At 43.9% G+C, this 14,970-nt stretch overlaps 1 protein-coding gene across 1 annotated transcript in view; it reads right to left on the bottom strand.

Annotated features, from left to right (window-relative positions):
* FANCC (FA complementation group C) overlaps positions 1-14,970 on the bottom strand; it is a 293,240-nt gene that overhangs the window by 27,997 nt on the left and 250,273 nt on the right. The window contains exons 9-10 of the mRNA XM_014583931.2: positions 13,532-13,584; positions 11,661-11,760 (exon numbers count right to left, since the gene is read on the bottom strand). Of these exons, the coding sequence (XP_014439417.1) occupies positions 11,661-11,760; positions 13,532-13,584 (153 nt within the window). The remainder of the gene's footprint in view (positions 1-11,660; positions 11,761-13,531; positions 13,585-14,970) is intronic.

The following is a 14,970-nucleotide window of genomic DNA, read 5'->3' on the forward strand; positions in this document are numbered from 1 at the left end:
TATATAAAACAAAAGCATAAAACAACAAAGGTGCTCGTGTACTCTGAGAGCCATAGCTCTCTATGAGTTACAGCTATCCGTGTCAACAGGTACAGAAGCTTTGAAGTGTTTTTTTTTTCCCCCCTAAGAAATGAGGTAAAATCTAGACAGCATTGAGTACACAGGATCTAAGTATACAATTTTATAAGTCATGCTCAATGTGTGAATCCACGTGACCACCACCCCAGTCAAGAAACAGAATATGTCTGTCATTCCAAACCTTCCCTGGTGACTTGTAGAGTCAATTCTTCCACATGCTCTGGCAACCAATATTTTTATTTCAACAAAAGAGATTAGTTTGGGGACCAGCAGTTAGCATAATGGCTATGTCGCTGGACTCCCATGTAGTTGACCGCGGTTCGAGTCCTGGACCCAGAGGCTTAAACTCATGCCGGGCGCGTGTGCGTGCGTGCCCAGGATCCCTAGAGAAGAGATTGCCGTGTTGCCATCCCCCCGGGGGGTGATTTCTTGCTTTCTGTCTCTCTGTCTCTGTCTTTCTGGCGAGTGCATGCACCCTATAGCAAACAACCTCTCCGAAATAAGAAAAAAAAAAAAAAAAGATTAGTTTTTGTTTATTCTTGAATTTCATGTAAACAGAATTATAAGGTATGTATTCTTTTGTGTTTGGCTTCCTTGATTCCACATATATTTTAAGATTCAACCACGTTATGTACGAGTAATTAATTTTTTCTTTATTTCTCAGAAGTAGTCACTGTATGAATATACCATAATTTGATTATCTATTCTCCTACCGATCGCCTTTCAGATTGTTTCTAGTTTGGAACTATTATGAATAAAACTGCAATTAACATTTATACCTATGTCTTCTAGTGAACATGTGTTTTCACTTCTCTTGGGGGGGGGCACCAGAGGAGTTGTTTATACGTTGCTAATTTGCCAGGGGTTATACCAGTTCACACTTACACCAGTCATGTGTGAGGATTCTAGCTGTTTGACATATTCACCAACATTTGGTGGAGTCAACCTTTATTAACCTTAACTATTCTAGTGGGTGTGAGACTCTGCATCATGCACGCTGTGTGTGTGCATGCTTTACTAATGCCAAATGATGTTGTACAATTTTCATGTGTTTATTACCAACTTAAATATCTTCTTTTCATTTTTTTGTTTTAATTGCCAGAGAGTGAATGTGCTCCCCAGAGAGAGACAAAGAAGGAGGGGGAAAGCACTCCCCGATGGGGTATGGTCATATCGCAATCACTTTTTCTCCATCTTATCAAGATTTTGGGCACAGTTGTACATGTTGACATGTTTCTCAAGCACCACAGCAGGGATCTGGCTCTCTTAACCATAGGCTATAGGGCCAGCCCTGATATATATGTATGTATTTAAGTCTTCTGTTCATTTTTTAAAATGTAGCTGTTTCTTATGGAATTGTAAGAAATCTTCATATATTCCAGACACAGTCCTCTGTCAGATCTATACACTCATACACTGCAAATATTTTCTACCAGTTGTTTGCTTGCTTTTTCATCTTCTTAATGAAAACTTATTAAAGAATAAGTTTTAAATTCTGATGAAATTCAGTTTACCCATTTTTCTTGTATGGTTGGTGCTTCTCTTTTTGCATCTCTTCCACTATTCTGATGTCCAAAATTAGATTCTCCTACATTTTCTTCTAGGGGCTATATAGTTTTTTTTCTTCTTCTTCTTCTTTTTTTTAAATTATTTATTATTATCATTACTTTTTAACTTGCTATAGAGCACATGTGCTCACCAGAGAAAGAGGGAAAGTGAGAAAGCAAGCCACCAGGTCCAGGACTTGAAGTGTTGTTGGTTATTTGGGAGTTCAGTACCTTAACCATCACACGACTGCTGGTCCACATGCTTTATAGTTTAAACATTTATGTTGCAGCTGATAGCCCATCTCAAAATAATTTTTGTGTGTTTCACAAGCTAGAGGCTTAGGTTTATTTTTTCCTCATATCCAGCTGTTCTAGCATCATTTGTTGCAAACTTTGTTTCCCTCATTGAATTGTCTTTGTATATCTGTCATAAATCTGTTTTTTTAAGAGAGATTTCTGCCATAGGACACGTGCAGTCACTGAAGAGACAGAGAGACAGAAAGCAAGAAGTCTCCCCCCCCACAAGGGAATGGTCACACCGCAATCCTTTCTCTATTCTCCTCTCTGAATTTTGGGTACACACACAATACACCCAGTGAGTTTCAAGTTGCTGGGTCCAGGACTCAAACCACATTTGGCCACCTGGGAGTCCAGCACCTTGACTGCTGCACCAATTGCTTGTCCTCCAAAATAATTTTCCACGTATGAATGGGTCTGTATCTTGATTCTAATCTATAGCTATCCTTTTGCCAGTCACTCACTGACTTGATTAACCTAACTTTAAGGTTTGAAATCACAAAGTATGAGTCTTCTGATTTTGTTTCATTTTTGTTTTACAAGTTTTACAATCGGCTTATCAATTCTATTTTTAAATGCCTGCTGGGATTTTGCCTGGAATTGCATTAAAGCACTAGATCAATCTGAGAACAGATATCTTAACAGCTCATGAATATGAGTTCTCTCTCTCCCTGCTTTAATTTCAGCAATGTTTTGTAGTTTTTAATTAGTGGTCTTATACATCTTTTGTTAAATGTATTACTAGGTATTACATGGGTGACTGAATTTGTCTATTTCTTCCTTTACTTCTGTCGGGTTTTGCTTTATGTAATTTAAAGCTGTGTCATTAGGCACATTTCCATTTTTAATTGAGATTTCTCTTGATACACCATCCTGTCATTATGAAATGTCCCTCTTTATCTCTGGCAATACTTGTCTTGAAGTCTACTTCATCTGCTGAAAGACTCGTATCAGCTTTCTTGTACTTATGTACATATCTTTATTTTACTTAGAATCTTTCTGTGTCTTTATAAGTAAAATGGGTTAGGGCTAGCAAGTGGCATAGTGGTTAAGGTACTGGATTCCCATGTGGTCAACTGCAGTTCGAGTCCCAGACATGGAAGTTTGAAACTCATGCAGGGTATGTGTATGTGGATGCCCAAAATTCCAAGAGGATAATGGAGGAGAAGGGACTGTGGTGTGGTTATTGCCCTGGAAGACGATTTCTTGCTTTCTATCTCTCTGTCTCTCCAGTAAGTGCATGGGCCCCATAGCAAAAACCTCTCAAATATGTAAGTAAATAAGTAAATAAATAAATACAGATAGATAAACAAAATGGATCTCTTGAAAACAACATATAATTGGGTCTTGATTCTTTTTATTCAACCTAACATCCCTGCCTTTTTACTAGAATACAGAATTTAATTTAAATTTCACACTTAATTATGTAACTTGGTATGTCTGAGTTTAGGCCTATCTTTTCACATTGGTTTTCTTTTGTCCCATCTATATTTTTTGCTCTCCTGGCCGCTCACTGCCCGCTTCTGACATAACAAGCCCATCACATGATTTCTTCAGCTCTGGCCACCCGCTTGCACCCCCACCTCTACCCTGTCTGAGAGCCTTCAGAGAGAAGCAGAAGAGGAGTGCTCTGTGTGGATTCTCTCTGACAGGCTGAAGTCTCTCCAGTTTCTGTCTTCTTTTTCAGGTGATCTCTAGTGCCTTCAAATAGATTTGTAAAAATATTTTGCCTGAGGCTGGCGCAGTGGCATATGCCTGTAGTCCTGGTAACAGGGTGCTTAGACAGGAGGATGGTGAGCTTGAGACCACTCTGGGCAACACAGCAGGATGCTGTCTTTATTTATTCTGTCTGGAGTTGATAATTTTATCTGTGGGAAATTTGGTCCAATCCATTATTAGACTCTGCCACTGTTGGACTAGAAACCTGACCCAATTGGCGGTTTGTACTGAGCCATCACGCAAGTTTAGAAAAAGTGGCTGGTCACATTGTCTGCTACCCAATGGGACACACTGACAGAGCTGCACTGTGCTCCCCAAACAGAACAGAAGAGAGAAAGGAAAGGATGAAGACAATGAGAAGCACTGAGGGAAGCGTTTCTGATACTGGGAAAGAAAGTGGACTAATGGGCTCTCTCATGAGCTGCTGGTGGTGGTATTAACAGGCACCAGACCTTTATGACCCAATTTGGCAGGACCCATGTATCATTTTTTTTTAAGAGAGACTTTTGCTATAGAGACAGAGAGAGACAGAAAATAAGAAATCACCCCTCTCCAGGGGGGAATGACCACACTGCAATCCCTTCTCCTCCATGCTCCTCTTGGGATCTTGGGCATGCATGCCCACACTCCTGGAGTAAGTTTTAAGCTGCCAGGTCCGGGACTTGAACTGCAGTTGACTTTGTGGGAGTCTAGCAACATAACCATTATGCCATCTATTGATCCCAAGACCTGTGAATATCTAATAAGCAAGCACCCCTGTTCCTCAGTATCTAACTCAGAATGCTCAGAGCATTACTATTTATGATAGAAAACAAAATGGAAGCATCCCAAGTGCCCACCAGCAGGAAAAGGTGTTTGTTGTGGTCTGTTTTCACTGTGGACTACTGTACAGCAATCCTTCACCACAGCTGCGAACAGTAACATAAGGGAATATCTGGAATATGCTGAGTGCAAAAGCAGGTTTCAAAAGACTGCATATAGTATGCTATTCCTTTCTGTTTGCTTTAAGGATCAAAGTATTCCAGAAAAAGTAAAGGAATAATCAACATAAAATTCAAGATACTGGGGACCAGCAGTTGCTTAATGCTATGTTGCTGGACTCCCACGTAGTCGACTGTGGTTCAAGTACCGGACCCAGTGGCTTAAATTCACACCAGGTGCATGTGCGTGTGTGCCCAAGATCCCGAGAGGAGAATGGAAGAGAAGGGATTCCGGCGTGGCCATCCCCCATGGGGGGTGATTTCTCGCTTTCTGTCTATCTGTCTCTCTCTCTTTCAGGTAAGCTCATGTGCCCTATAGCAAAAACTTCTCAAAAAAAAAAAAAAATCAAGACACCGGTTTTCTGTAGAGGAGAAAGGGAGGGAAATGGAATGGAGAAGGAGCAGATGGACAGTCAGCAATGGTCATCACTAGTGGTCCAGGTCTTGCTCAGATGTTGGATTCATAGATACTTGTTTTACTAAGAATGAATGAAGGAATAAATGAAGAAAACATGGACCAGATATGACCAGGTGTCAGCCATCAAGGATTAGGATTAATCTCAGAGTGTGCACTAGAGGTGGCAGGAGTCCACACGTGGGGACAGCCACCAGTTACAAAGGCGAGCACCCAAGAGTGGCTCTCGGAAGTGAAGTAACAGATACGTATGACAGCGGCACCTGCAGAAGGAGGTGCTGAGTGCTCCCCTCCGAGCTGAGGGTGAGTGTGAGGAACTGCTGTTTCTAGGTCCCTGCCCTGTGTCTCCCCGGGACCCAGTGTGTGGCCTCCGCAATTCGTGTTGCCTGGCCAGGGCACTGTTCTAAGGTTACAGCACCTGCAGCTCCAGTCTGCATCCACAGTGCCCAGGGCCAACACAGAGGCTCAGCGCAAGGCTGAGAGGAAAAACACACTCGAACTGACATGACGGAGCTCCTTCCCTCTGCCCCAACCGAGGTGCTTCCAAGGATCCAAGGGCGAGGTCTGTTAGAGGTCAGTTCCTAATTGGAACACAAAAAATGTACAAGGGAGGATAAAAGATATTTCTGGTCATGCCTCAAAATAGCTGCAGACCAGTCAGTGCTTCTGGCCGAGCTCGCCTCCCAAATTCCAGGCTGGGCACTGTTGATAACACTGTTTGCAATGGTCTAACTAACTTCCCCAGGGAAAGTCATTATGAAATGTCCCTCTTTATCTCTGGCAATACTTGTCTTGAAGTCTACTTCATCTGCTGAAAGACTCGTATCAGCTTTCTTGTACTTATGTACATATCTTTATTTTACTTAGAATCTTTCTGTGTCTTTATAAGTAAAATGGGTTAGGGCTAGCAAGTGGCATAGTGGTTAAGGTACTGGATTCCCATGTGGTCAACTGCAGTTCGAGTCCCAGACATGGAAGTTTGAAACTCATGCAGGGTATGTGTATGTGGATGCCCAAAATTCCAAGAGGATAATGGAGGAGAAGGGACTGTGGTGTGGTTATTGCCCTGGAAGACGATTTCTTGCTTTCTATCTCTCTGTCTCTCCAGTAAGTGCATGGGCCCCATAGCAAAAACCTCTCAAATATGTAAGTAAATAAGTAAATAAATAAATACAGATAGATAAACAAAATGGATCTCTTGAAAACAACATATAATTGGGTCTTGATTCTTTTTATTCAACCTAACATCCCTGCCTTTTTACTAGAATACAGAATTTAATTTAAATTTCACACTTAATTATGTAACTTGGTATGTCTGAGTTTAGGCCTATCTTTTCACATTGGTTTTCTTTTGTCCCATCTATATTTTTTGCTCTCCTGGCCGCTCACTGCCCGCTTCTGACATAACAAGCCCATCACATGATTTCTTCAGCTCTGGCCACCCGCTTGCACCCCCACCTCTACCCTGTCTGAGAGCCTTCAGAGAGAAGCAGAAGAGGAGTGCTCTGTGTGGATTCTCTCTGACAGGCTGAAGTCTCTCCAGTTTCTGTCTTCTTTTTCAGGTGATCTCTAGTGCCTTCAAATAGATTTGTAAAAATATTTTGCCTGAGGCTGGCGCAGTGGCATATGCCTGTAGTCCTGGTAACAGGGTGCTTAGACAGGAGGATGGTGAGCTTGAGACCACTCTGGGCAACACAGCAGGATGCTGTCTTTATTTATTCTGTCTGGAGTTGATAATTTTATCTGTGGGAAATTTGGTCCAATCCATTATTAGACTCTGCCACTGTTGGACTAGAAACCTGACCCAATTGGCGGTTTGTACTGAGCCATCACGCAAGTTTAGAAAAAGTGGCTGGTCACATTGTCTGCTACCCAATGGGACACACTGACAGAGCTGCACTGTGCTCCCCAAACAGAACAGAAGAGAGAAAGGAAAGGATGAAGACAATGAGAAGCACTGAGGGAAGCGTTTCTGATACTGGGAAAGAAAGTGGACTAATGGGCTCTCTCATGAGCTGCTGGTGGTGGTATTAACAGGCACCAGACCTTTATGACCCAATTTGGCAGGACCCATGTATCATTTTTTTTTAAGAGAGACTTTTGCTATAGAGACAGAGAGAGACAGAAAATAAGAAATCACCCCTCTCCAGGGGGGAATGACCACACTGCAATCCCTTCTCCTCCATGCTCCTCTTGGGATCTTGGGCATGCATGCCCACACTCCTGGAGTAAGTTTTAAGCTGCCAGGTCCGGGACTTGAACTGCAGTTGACTTTGTGGGAGTCTAGCAACATAACCATTATGCCATCTATTGATCCCAAGACCTGTGAATATCTAATAAGCAAGCACCCCTGTTCCTCAGTATCTAACTCAGAATGCTCAGAGCATTACTATTTATGATAGAAAACAAAATGGAAGCATCCCAAGTGCCCACCAGCAGGAAAAGGTGTTTGTTGTGGTCTGTTTTCACTGTGGACTACTGTACAGCAATCCTTCACCACAGCTGCGAACAGTAACATAAGGGAATATCTGGAATATGCTGAGTGCAAAAGCAGGTTTCAAAAGACTGCATATAGTATGCTATTCCTTTCTGTTTGCTTTAAGGATCAAAGTATTCCAGAAAAAGTAAAGGAATAATCAACATAAAATTCAAGATACTGGGGACCAGCAGTTGCTTAATGCTATGTTGCTGGACTCCCACGTAGTCGACTGTGGTTCAAGTACCGGACCCAGTGGCTTAAATTCACACCAGGTGCATGTGCGTGTGTGCCCAAGATCCCGAGAGGAGAATGGAAGAGAAGGGATTCCGGCGTGGCCATCCCCCATGGGGGGTGATTTCTCGCTTTCTGTCTATCTGTCTCTCTCTCTTTCAGGTAAGCGCATGTGCCCTATAGCAAAAACTTCTCAAAAAAAAAAAAAAATCAAGACACCGGTTTTCTGTAGAGGAGAAAGGGAGGGAAATGGAATGGAGAAGGAGCAGATGGACAGTCAGCAATGGTCATCACTAGTGGTCCAGGTCTTGCTCAGATGTTGGATTCATAGATACTTGTTTTACTAAGAATGAATGAAGGAATAAATGAAGAAAACATGGACCAGATATGACCAGGTGTCAGCCATCAAGGATTAGGATTAATCTCAGAGTGTGCACTAGAGGTGGCAGGAGTCCACACGTGGGGACAGCCACCAGTTACAAAGGCGAGCACCCAAGAGTGGCTCTCGGAAGTGAAGTAACAGATACGTATGACAGCGGCACCTGCAGAAGGAGGTGCTGAGTGCTCCCCTCCGAGCTGAGGGTGAGTGTGAGGAACTGCTGTTTCTCGTTAGGTCCCTGCCCTGTGTCTCCCCGGGACCCAGTGTGTGGCCTCCGCAATTCGTGTTGCCTGGCCAGGGCACTGTTCTAAGGTTACAGCACCTGCAGCTCCAGTCTGCATCCACAGTGCCCAGGGCCAACACAGAGGCTCAGCGCAAGGCTGAGAGGAAAAACACACTCGAACTGACATGACGGAGCTCCTTCCCTCTGCCCCAACCGAGGTGCTTCCAAGGATCCAAGGGCGAGGTCTGTTAGAGGTCAGTTCCTAATTGGAACACAAAAAATGTACAAGGGAGGATAAAAGATATTTCTGGTCATGCCTCAAAATAGCTGCAGACCAGTCAGTGCTTCTGGCCGAGCTCGCCTCCCAAATTCCAGGCTGGGCACTGTTGATAACACTGTTTGCAATGGTCTAACTAACTTCCCCAGGGAAATTGGACAAAATAAAATAAATCATAAATATCTATCATTGCCTCAGAAAGAAGAAACATCTGCTAAAACCTGTGAACTTGCTCTGGCACAAGGGAATGGGCGGCTTTGGTGGTCCTGAGCTGTGTTGCTCTGCATCAGAAGCCAAACTACAGAGAACTTCCCCAGGACCATGGCACACTGCATGGGGAAGCAAGATGCAGGACTGTGCCTTGCCCAACAGGCAAAACACCACATCTGCAGCCATCAGAAATGAAGGCCAAGGCCCAGCTGTAGGGGTGCAAGGCTAGCTGGGAGGTTCGAAGCTACATCGGAGGCCCGGGTTCAGTTCCTGAACACTGAAGATGTATTTGCATGTTCCTGTATCCTAGCTAAATGGGCGGGTGGGGTAGGAGGCTTGGGACACAGACAGACCCCGTTAAAAATGCCTATCTCGGGACCAGCAGTTGTGTAATGGCTATGTCACTGGAATCCCATGTAGTCGACCACAGTTTGAGTCCTGGGCTTAAACTCACGGCAGGTACGTGTGTGTGTGTGCCCAAGATCCTGAGAGGAGAATGGAGGAGAAGGGATTGTGGCATGGCCATCCTCCCTGGGGGTGATTTCTCACTTTCTGTCTCTCTGTCTCTCTCTGTCTTTCTGGCGAGTGCACACGCCCTATAGCAGAACCTCTCCCCCACAAAATAAATAAATAAATAAAAGCTTATCTCAGGGGACCAGCAGATGGCATAATGGTTACGTTGCTGGACTCTTACATGGCCGACCATGGTTTGACTCTTGGACCCAGTGGGCTGAAACTCATATTGGGTACGTGTACATGTATGACCCCTATGTGGCCGACCATGGTTTGACTCTTGGACTCAGTGGGTTGAAACTCATATTGGGTACGTGTACATGCATGACCAAAGTCCCAAGAGGAGAATGGAGAGGAAAGGATTGTGGTATGACCATCCACTCCTGGGGGATGATTTCTCACTTTCTGTCTGTCTCTCTCCAGCAATTGCATGTGTCCTATAGCAAAAATCTGTAATAAATAAATAAAATAAAAAAAAAAAGCCCATCTCTAAAAAAGAAAAGGACGATGGGCCAATTAAAATGGCCAAGGGCGAAAGCTCTCTAGTAGCAAGAGTTCCTGTTTCACGTGGTCACTCTAATTGGTCACCAGCCCCTCGCAGCTGTTGCCCAGTCTCTGCTGATGGGCCCCAGAGTCCTGTCTACTGACGGCGTCTGATGCACAGCTCCTGGTCACTCCACTCCTTACCCTTCTCCGCCATTACTCAGATCTTCCCTGTCACTCTCATCACTGCCTTTCTCTCCAGGAATCCAATTCACATTTGGGTGTGTGACAGGAATGAAGATACTAGTAACTAAGAATGCTCGGCATTGCTTTGTAATGAGTGTCATTTCCCACTCAGCCATCCCAGAAAGACTCTAGAGCGTCTACTGCTGTCCTGGGAGGGTCAGATGCAGCCAGAGGGGTGAGCTGTGTTGGACAAACAGCATTGTACGCACAACCAAGAGCCAGGAAGACTCCTCCTCTAGTCCGATACAGGCTGGCAGGACAGAGTTCCCAGACACAGTGGTGGATAGCTTCTGGGTACCATGGTATGGGCAGACAGAAATATTTTTGACTTATTTTCAATTAAAATGTTTCACGTTGGGCCAACCAGTGCTGTGGTGGTTAAGGCGCTGGAAGCCACATGGCTGAGTGCTTAATTTGAATTTGGACCCAGCAGCTTGAGAACCATGCCAGGGGCCAAGTATGTGTGCCCAAAATCCCAACAAGAGGATGGAGGAGAAGGGATTGTGGCATGGCCAACCTCCTAGGGGGTGATGGCCATTTTTTAAATTTAACTTCTCTTTCTGTCTCTGTCTCTTGTGAGGTGCATGCACCCTATAACAAAAACAAAAAACAAAAAAATAAAAACTAAAAAAAAAAGTTTCATCTGTGCTCATTTATTCATTTAGAAGCTTTTCTCTCTTTTTTTTTTTTTGAGAGTTTATTTATTTATTTATTTTCTATAGTGCGTGTGCTCTTGCCAGAAAGACAGAGACAGAAAGCGAGAAAGCAAGAAATCACTCCCTGGGGACTGGCCACACCATAGTTCCTTCTCCATTCTTCTCTCAGGATCTTGGGCACACATGCACATGCCCCCCGCGTGAGTTTAAGCCACTGGGTCTGGGACTTGAACCACGGTTGACAACATGGGAGTCCAGCAACATAGCATTACTCTATCTGCTGGTCCCTAGAAGCTTTTCTTATTAGAAAACAAGTTAACTGAAATTACCGAAAATCCCTGTAGCACAGTGGTTAAGCACTGCACAAAGGAAGCTGCATGCCACGTGGCTGAACAAGGTCAAGTCCCAGCCCTGGCAGTTTGAAAACCATGTTGGGTATGCACATGTGCACAGGATCCCAATGGGATAAAGAAATGGAGGAAAAGGATTGTAGCATGACCAGTCCTGCTGGGATGCTCTCTCTTTACCTATCTCCCTCCTTTCCTCCTTCCCTCTCTGCCTTTCTCTTTCTCAAGCACTCACGTGCCCTGTCATTAAAAGAAGAAATTGCTGAAAATAAGGGGGCTGGATGGTGGTACAGCGGTAAAATGCAACACTCTGTGAGACTGCCCAGCATAAGAAGATTCTGGGTTTGTGTCCAGAAACCTCGCTGAGGACTCCAGACTCTCACGTGCCCATGACCAGGGCTGACTAAGGCTGGGTGGATCATGGCATCAGAACCCTGTTGACAGTCCTGTCTCTCTGTCTCTCTCACTCATGGAAGAAATAAATGAATAACTTTTACAACATGCCAAAAGTAGAGTGCTCCTCTCTAGTGATTAGCCTTTTTCATTGGGATGAATGAGTAATAAACGTGATGGAACGCACCTGGTTGTTTTCTTCTCCCAGAGCATCTAGAAAGCATCGCGTAAACACCTGAAGAGCAGCCAGTACTTCTGGAGCTCCATCCGTCTCCAGAAGCGCACACCTGGACAACGCAAAGTCAGAGAATCACGGAGTCAGTGACTGACCCGGCAGACGTATGAACCAGCCTGACAGGGACGAGTGGGAACATTCTCTCATGCCATGAGCTTCAGCAGTATGTCAGCTCGTCAGGTCTCATTCCTTGTGTGAAAGTAGGAGAAACCCGTCGCTCCCTTTTCTAAATAGTTTCTTTGAAACTGCAACATGCAGAGCTATTTCTCGGTTCTCAGACTATTAAGCGTCACACATGCCCTCCACATAAGAGCGCATGCTCTTCAAACACATCTATGGTCAGATGCGCAGCGCCAACAGACATTCTGCTTTCGTGAATGCAGACAGAAGTTGCCCAAATGGGTAAAATGGCTTAGTCACATCCGTCCAGCAAGGATCCATAGGTACCTGATGGGCTTCCATGCATTTTCATTCATACAATTAACATTTCTTTATGCAACTCAAAACTTTGCTAGCTTTTTTTTTTTCTTTTTAAAGAGAGATTAAGGGCGTGTCCACACACTTAAGACACAGAGACAGACAGAGAGAGACAAAATGAGAAATGAGAAATCGCCCCCCAGGGCCATGCTACAATCTTTTCTCCTCCCTCCTTCTCTCAGGGTTTTGGGCATGCATACACACGCCCTGAGTTTCAAGCCACCAGGTCTGGGACTCAAACTGTGGTCGGCCATGTGGGAGTCCAACACCCCAACCATTATACCACATCTTGGCTCCTACACGTTGCTAGCTTTAAGTTAAAATAGTATTCTGACTTCTATGATCTTTTGTTTAAAATTGATATGCCTGAGGATCAACCCAAGAGGTGAGTTATTTTGTAAAAATTCCTTTCTCCAGGGTCTGCAGTCTGCCCTGGGGCCCCTACTGCTGTGGGGGAGGCAGGTGGGGCCGGAGAGAGGGTTCATGCATGCCCCAGCACCCAGGAGAGAGGCTAGAAACTGTCCAGGTAGTGAGGTCCTCCAGAGGGTCCTAATCTTAGGACTCTGTCCCCCAACTGCCAGTCATAGCCCAGACTCGTGCCCATCCAGCTCCTTTTCTGCACATCCAGCACATTTCCCAAGAAGTCTCTGTATTTTTGAAATAAAAGTTAATGTGCTGTGAGAGAACACACACGGTTTATTTTGTCTTTCAGAAGAGCTCTGTTAAAAATGGCTTTATTTATTTATTTTTCTTGGCTTTCCTTAGCTTTAAGGTCCTTTAGAAAGATCAGTCAGCCCTCGTGTGGTGAAAGGAGTATACTGCTACCTTTATTCTTAGTTGAGAAAAATCCTGCACAGATATTTCATGTTAACATCTAATTTGTGTTCTTCTACTACTATTATTATAACTTACAGGGGCCAACAGGTAGTATGGTGGTTGGGATGCTAGACTCCCACATGGGCGACCGTGGTTCAAGTCCTAGTCCCGGTGGCTTGCTTTCTTACTTTCTCTCTCTCTGTCTGTCTTTCTCTGGTCAAGATGAAAAAATAATAGTAATAAATAAAATTAAGTAAACAATTCTTAAACAAAAGAATTTAAAAAGATCTTAATAAGTGATCTTAATTCTTAGGCATTGGCTTTTAAATACATACTAACATTTGAGATTTTGCCTTTACCAAAAAGCTCAGAGAAGAAGGGATAAAAAATTATTTCCTCATGGTAGGGCCAGAAACTACCCCCCCAAAACAAACAAAAACAAACAAACAAACAAAAATCCCACCCTTTATTCATGCTTGGAAATTGAGGATTTTTAGATTAATGTCTGATGGAAACAATGTAACATTTACCTGAACATTTCGTCAACAATCCGGAATATGGCAGGGTGGATGGCTGCTTGAGGCTGTGAAAGGAAAAGATCAGGAGAAAGGCAAATACCACAGGCATTTATTTCATCAGTATTTGCTATTATCAGACAAATGAGCTGTCTAGAATGTCTGGTATCTAGAAAATGGACTACCAAAAAGGATTCCCAGTACCTGGAAAAAGCCTCACACAGACAGTGGCTCTCTTTGGGCAGGGGATTATGGGAACGCTTTCTTTCTAAAAATATTTATTTTATATATTTTTTAATAAAGCAAAAATTCAGAATATGTTATTTTTTCCAACAGAGAACTTTACATCCTTTTCATCTCTTTACACTACTGTATGCCTCACGTTTTCTATAATAAATCCACATGATCCTGAAAAAATGAATCAGTAAGTAATCATGAAAAATATAAAAGCTCTCCCCCTTTTTTTTTGAGAGATTTCTGCTATAGGCACATGTATTCACCAGAGACAGAGAAAGACAGAAAGTGAGAAATCACCCCCAGGGGCCAAGGCACGCCACAATCCCTTCTACATTCTCCTCTGGGGATCTTGGGCACACATGCATATGTTCCCAGCATAAGTTTTAAGCCACTGGGCCTTGGACTAGAACTGTAGTCAACTATGTGGGAGGCCAGTGACGTAACCATTTACGCCATCTGCTGGTTCCGTAAAAGCCCTCCTCTCAGAATGCAGCAGTGAAGACAGAGCACACCAACATTACCAGTTTGGCTTTGCTGTGCCTGCACGTCTGACCTCCTCAATAGCTAGGAAGTGCCACACAGCCGGGGCTGGGCCTGCTCTCTCGTTTCCGCTCAGCAGGCATTGAGTACAAACATCTTAGAATTATCACTGAGGAACTGGTGACCTCACCATGCTGTACTAAACAACACGGCCTCTGGATGCACTATGAATTCAACAGCCTTTCTTTACAGTAAAATGAGGATTAATAGGAAAAAAAAAAGATCGAATGATGAAATTTCTTCCCTGAATATTTTTGTGATGTTTTGATGTTTTCTTTTTTTTCCTTTAAGATCCTTATCAAAGGGCACGTGTGCTCGCCAGAGAGAAATAGAAAGAGGAAAAATGAGAAATCATCCTCCAGCGGGGATGGCCACAAGGCAATCACTTCTCCATTCTCCTCTGGGGATATTCGCACATGTGCCTGGTGTGTTTTTCACGCTATTGGTCCAAGGCTACCATGGAGTCGGCCATGTGGGATCCGGCGCCCTAACCATTCTATGACACAGGTTGCGGTTTTAAACTTGCAGACGCTGGCCCCTTGTGGAGAAAAAGAAGGAAAGGAAATGGTTTTGCTGTATTATTTTCAACTTGGGTCTTACTTTCTGTCAGTGCACTTTCAGGCTGTGTGTGTCTGTCTGAGCGCTGCAGTGGTGCTGTTTGGTCTTACACACTCTTT

This window comes from Tupaia chinensis, unplaced genomic scaffold (assembly GCF_000334495.1).
Source record: "Tupaia chinensis unplaced genomic scaffold, TupChi_1.0 Scaffold145148_1, whole genome shotgun sequence".
In the NCBI taxonomy this organism is placed as follows: Eukaryota; Metazoa; Chordata; class Mammalia; order Scandentia; family Tupaiidae; genus Tupaia; species Tupaia belangeri.